The sequence below is a fragment of the Gopherus flavomarginatus genome, chromosome 5, assembly GCF_025201925.1.
Source record: "Gopherus flavomarginatus isolate rGopFla2 chromosome 5, rGopFla2.mat.asm, whole genome shotgun sequence".
NCBI classification, from domain to species: domain Eukaryota; kingdom Metazoa; phylum Chordata; order Testudines; family Testudinidae; genus Gopherus; species Gopherus flavomarginatus.
The window spans coordinates 113,143,661-113,149,868 of NC_066621.1; the positions used below are offsets into that span (position 1 = coordinate 113,143,661).

General features: G+C 38.1%; 1 protein-coding gene across 1 annotated transcript in view; it reads left to right on the forward strand.

Moving 5' to 3' along the window:
* Positions 1-4,489, forward strand: part of FAM177A1 (family with sequence similarity 177 member A1) — a 42,016-nt gene extending 37,527 nt beyond the window's left edge. Inside the window, exons 3-5 of the mRNA XM_050954008.1 lie at positions 184-250; positions 2,809-2,906; positions 4,067-4,489. Coding sequence (XP_050809965.1) covers positions 184-250; positions 2,809-2,906; positions 4,067-4,279 — 378 coding nt within the window. The 3' untranslated portion in view covers positions 4,280-4,489. The remainder of the gene's footprint in view (positions 1-183; positions 251-2,808; positions 2,907-4,066) is intronic.
* The last annotated feature ends 1,719 nt before the right edge of the window (positions 4,490-6,208 follow it).

Consider the following 6,208-nt stretch of genomic DNA (forward strand, 5'->3'; position numbering starts at 1 on the left):
AGTATAACTTTCTTAAAACCAAAGCACCTGAGCTGAGCGTTGACAAACTGTTGGCAGAAAGACAAGGTGGCAGCTTTCTATTCTGGATCTGTGCCATTTTTAAGTTACTACACTTCATGTATTATGTGCCACAATTTTATGGTTACAATGCTACTCTTTTATTAATTTTTTTTATCATTACAGTCTACGCTTACCTGGGGACCCTACTTGTGGTTTCATATGCTAAGAGTTGCCACGTCAACCTTATCAGGTATTGGTTCATTTACTTTTTAAAGTAAACTACTCCAAAGAATATTAACTAGCTTTTTGAAAGCTTGTTACATGATGAGGTGTAACGACTGGTAGGTAACTTCTTGGCCATCTGGAAAATTCCTCAAGTCTGCCACACATCTATATTTTGGTTGTGTAACTTTCCATCTTTGTTGAAAGAGATGTAATGAAAGAATAAACCAAAATCTCCCTCTTGCTAAATACTAATTTCCTCATCTGTGGCTTACTAAGGAAACATTTGTTCAGGCGAGTTGTGAGAAGTAATCAACCTGTCTTCCTGGGAAGAAATGTGCATGATCTGTCAGTTGTATGTGGCACTTGGTCACCAATTGGCTGACTTACAAAACCAAGCTAGAATCAAAGCTGCTTTAGACACTTGCAGTTCATGAGCATTTAATTGATGTGACATATGTCCTGATTTGGTTTAATAGGGAAATACTTTGGTGTGCCACCAGACATATAAAAACTTCAGTAGAAGGATGTGTGTAAAATAGTGTTTTCGAATCAAAGGCCATTTGGTCTGTAAGTCTGTTTTCTATAGAACTTACTGTCTGCAGCAGTGATGTCTATAAATCATTTGTTTGACCTGGCCTGAAAAGAACTTTGTAGAAGAGAGTCAGTATGCATACGGTTATAGTTCTTATCTTGAGATTCTGAATATTGTGTTAAATAAATATCTGTATTCACAGTATTTTTGAGATGTTTGTTGGATTATCTAATACCTAGCTTCTCATTTGCTCTTCTCGGAGAGTGTTAAGCACAGAGCTAACAAGTTTACATTATCTGGTAAGCTTATTTTCCTGAGGGGTCCTGTAGATTTGAGGTACCGTATATACTCGATCATAAGCTGGTTTGTTTATAAGCTGACCCCCGCCCCCTCGATGGATAAGTAAAAATAGAAAAAAATTAACCCATTCATAAGACGACCCTATAATTCAGGGATCAGCAATGTTTTTGGCTCCCGGGCCATCAGGATAAGCTGCTGATGGGCCAAGATGGTTCAAGCATCTGCAGGCACGGAGGTAAACCTAAGTAAAGAAAGTGTCCCAGCGTGCCAGCTGCTACCCCTGACAGGCTGGGACAGCAACTGGTGAGGAAATGCTTTTGGTGGGGGAGAAGTTGGGGTCAGCCCCGGAGCCTGCCAGCCCCGGAGCTGTATCTGCTTCCAAGGCTGGGGAGAGAGCGGCGTGGCCAGAAGCAGAGAGACTCTGGCCCCACCTCTTCCCTTCTGGCTCTGCTGGCTGTGCTGCCTCTCCTTGCTCCCTCTGTTGGGGGAGGGGCTGTGTCCCACCTCTCCCTTTCTATACCCGTTCATAAGCCGACCCCCTTCTCTGGTGCTTCCCTTTTTTACTAAAAAAAATTTGGCTTATGAACGAGTATATATGGTACATTCTCCTTGGTTTTTCATCCTCCTTGCCCTCTAGGCCCTATAGTGCAGCAGTCATTTTGGCCAAGGAATTGCCATGAGCTCATCTATTCCACTTCTTTGTTAGAAGGGATGATCTTGAGTAAAATGATGCCTGCTTAGCCCCTGGTGACTTAAACTGAGAGAACTGAAATCAAATCCCATTGATCTATGCAGCTGTGTGTAGCACACAGTGTTGTTAAAACACTGCTAGCCCAGAATCTACATTATGCCAATACATACATTCTATAGAACATTCTACGTGTGTGTGTGTGTGTGTGGGCGCGCGCACACACACACTAACTATATATATTCTATATACATTCTGTTCTATTTGCTGGCTGCAAACATCACTCAGTACAAATACTTGTAATCTAGCCATTATTTTACATAGGCTTATTTTGTTCTGCTTTGGAATCTGTTAAAGCAAAAGTACTGAATTACAAAATTAAAAGTACTTCCTTTGCAGTCAAATTTTTCACACTATTTGGTTCCTTTTATTAATTGTATGTGTAGCCTCCAGTTTTGTCATTAATTCCTGCATTTTTGACTAGTTACCCACAGTTATTGGTAACATTGAATGTGCTAATGAATTAAAATATATAAAGGTATTATATTTTAAACACACCGAATTATCAACTTGTTTGTTTAAAGTGCAGTTCTACTCTGAAAATGAATGTAAAAATGGGCATTATGGGGTTCTGTGTCTATTTTCCATATTATATGTCCTCATTTGAAAATATACTTTTAACATGGGCCCTGGGAGTTAAGCTGGATTCTTTCCTTCTCGCACATTTTTGCAGGTTATAAAGATTCTGCTGACCAAACTCTGCCCTCTCTGACATTTATGCAACCATGTGTGCAATCCCACTGAAAACAACGTGAAAGTGGAACTGACTTGAGCTTACTAAACAATATGCACAAGTAACAGAATCCATCTCTTTACCTAACTAGGTTGGCTGTCCAGTGTGGAACAGCAGTAAACAGTAAATATGTCACTAAATTGAGCAGTTATGACCAACTACACATGATGATCTTTTTAAGCAGCTGCTCTCTTTTGAAGTAGAACTGGTCTTAAAACTCTGACAACGAAATCTAAGGAATTCAGGTAAAAGCCTCTGTTTTATTTTTAGTGTGTGACTTCCTTGGGGAAAAGATTGCATCCGTTTTGGGCATAAGTACACCAAAATACCAGTATGCCATTGATGAGTATTACAGGATGAAGAAGGAGGTGTGTCTTTTTCTTTACTGTTAAGTTTGACAAAGTGAAAACTGCATTGTCTGTAGTATTTACTAAAGAGAGCTCAATCCCTTTGGCCTAAACCTCAGCCTTTTCTTTGAATCTTTTTTCTTTTTAAAGAAGCTCTTTTCCCATATGCTTTCTCACCTTTAGACTCTTACCACTGAATTAGCAATTTCCAGCCCTCTTAGTGAGTCCTAGTCACTGCTGTGTTCCTATTCCAGTCTCTTGCACAGTGCACTTTAAGGACAATTTGCAGATTGTGTGAGATGCATGTAGTGGTTATTGGACACTGACTGACTGAATTCTTTAAAGGAATGGTGGAGGCTCAGTTTTTAAGGTGCCTTTTTAAATTGTTCATCCGGTTATTGTAACTCCTGAAAGAACAGCCTAACAAACAGTGAAACAATTTATACTGAAGTCTTTCACTCACAATTACAGAAATATTAAGTAACTTGTCTTTTAATGTTCCTTATGTGTGTTTCATTTATTTGTTTTTCAAGCTACTTAACTTGTCCCAACTTCCCTGCTTATGTCCCCTTTCTTCCCCCTTTCCCATGATGTATCACAAAATTAATGGCTTGCACAAATATCCTGTGTCTTTTGCATTGGTTCCTCTTACTTAGAATATTTCTAGTGTTTTAAAATGGTAAAACTTTTCATTCACAATGGCAAATTCCTGAAATTCTGAGGGTTGACATTCCAAAGCACATGCTGGGGGAAGATGTTTTATAACCAAGTAATGACTTCTGTTTGCACATCTTTGTAAAATGTTGAAAATGCAAACCTTATTTGAAAGGTAATAGCCAGAAACATTACACATTATTGCTGTTGACAAATAATTGGCTTAAGTCAAAATGTATCTCTGTATAGATCTCCTTTGCATGTGTAGAGAAAGCTCAACTCTTCAACTTCATTTCTCAGAGTAGTGTGAAAGGTGATTCTGGAGAAAGTATTTCTGAATGATTACTGTGACTTGTAACTGATGTTTGCTTTGGTGGTTATGGCTGAACTATCAATGAAAACAAAATTTTTGTGAGTGCAAAGATATGCTTGGATGCCTGTAATTGAAACTGATGTATTTTTGCAGAAGGAGTTGTGAGGAATACAGGTTGCAGAAAGTATTGTATTTTGTGGAATTTTTTTCTTAGGAGGAAGAGGAGGAGGAAGAAAACAAAATGTCAGAAGAGGCAGAGAGACGATATCAAGAGCAGCAGAGCAAGCCACAAGATGAGACTACTGTCCAGACAGACCAACCAGAGGCAACAGCATGTAATGCATTTGTGAATCTCAATTTTGAAACCGAGGGAGATGGCCAATCTGTTGCAGAAAGTAAACAAGACTTAACCACTGTCCCTACTTAAAATATAAGGTTCTGCGTAATGCCAGATTTTTTTTAAATTGGCAGCAAAAGTGTGGGAAAATTCTTGTACTTTTTCAGTGGAATATAACTCATTTAAAACTCTGGCCAGGAGAGAGCTAAATAATGTCCGTTCAGTCCACAACTATTGAATAAAGCCTAAGACACTGCCAAACTGACATTTCTGTTAAAATAAAAATGCTGGACAACAAAAAAAAAAAAATTAGTTGAGTATAAATTAAATAGGCTAGACCTCATCTTTGTCTGCACAGTGTAGGTAAAGAATGTCTCTAATCTTTTCCCTGAACATCTGCTGCCTGTCTGACACTTGTGGATTGAAAACAGTGCTATTTTATACTTTTAAAAACATTTTGTATTTATAAAATATAAAATCCCGTATTGAAAATTAGCTCTCTACGAATAGACTGTCTAATTAGAACTGATTTTCCCATAGTGGCTTCACAAGGCACCTTAGTGACATCCAAGTTCACAATAATGTCCATATTTATTGTCACCATTTTATGTATTTATTTAGACACGAGCTTTAACCTAATGGTGTCTGAATGCCTGTTGAAACAATTTCCTCTTTTAAAAGGTGGTTGTAAGCACTATTTAGAACTTGCTTAGCTAAAGCTACATCAGTTGTGGAGGTTAGCAGTGCTCAGACAAATTCTGTCGTATAGCAAAGAAGAGTATGAGCATCAGCTGTGTGAAGCACATTCTCACTCTATTTATGAGAGGCACTTCTCCTAGTCAGTTAAATACTGTATATAGTTTCAGTAGGTTCTAATAAGGTTCTAGGAAGTAAATTGAAATTGGATTCCTGGGCTTGAATTAAACACTCCAACTGTCAACATTTTAAAGACATCTGTAGCTAAAAGTGTGCTGTTTGACTATTTGGTCTGCTCTAGAGCATTTGTATGATGCTGTAAAGTCTCCATATTGTTACCTGAATGGAACATTTCTGTATCTCATGCAAAAATATTGTATTTGGTTGCAAGTGAGGAGTTTGCAGCTTTTCCCCTGTATTTAAAAATGAACTAAAGAAATACAGGCTAAATTTCAGTATTGAAAATTGCTTCCTTAAGAGAGTTTGTTAGCTCTAAAGAACTAATCAAAATTACTTTGAATTCAGTTGGAATTTCTTTTAAAATCTATTTAACTGAAATTAAGACTAAGCCTTCTTCTAAAATGTTAGTTATCTGCATTTTTGTATTGGAAACAAACTCTCTTATCCATGGGAAAACACTGCTCAGAGGCCATTGTAAACCAGGCCCAAATAATGAGTAGAGGAAGAAGAGTTAACTCAAGTAAAAAGCAGCTCACTCTCTTAACATGCAAAAGAGAAATAGTTTATATCAGGGCAATCATACCTGAGCTCTCTAAGTAAGGAAAGAAGTAACTGGAGTATTCCCTAAGTTCTTGCCTTGCAGAATGTTGGTAGGTATATTCAATAGTGTATAGCTTCTTCACCACCAACATACATCATGTGAGTAATAATTTCAAAAGAAAATCTTACTATCTTTAGGTGAAATTTCTAAAGTTTAAGAAAACATTAGAAATCTTGAGTGAGATTCTTGGGCCGTACAGCCCACAAGGGGAAAAGTTACCACCTTAAGGGATTCCTGATTCTGGGTACTTGAGGGGACTGCCTGACCTATGACAATCCTCCTGGGCTGTGGCACTACCAAGAATGCCTATGGCACTCTGAGCATGCTTTCTGTGCCCCCTACACAGGGACTTGTTTAGGATTCATTGCAGAGCTACATAGGGTAGCTGTCTTAATCAACTGTCCTCTTTGCTTTGATGCTCTGTCCTTTGCCTCTTTCAGCTTCTGATGAACATCTGCAAGAGGTAGCTTGAGTCCATTGTGAGTGAAACAAAGAGCAAGTTGGTAATAGATGAACTACTTAGAGCCTACATTGTCTAAAAT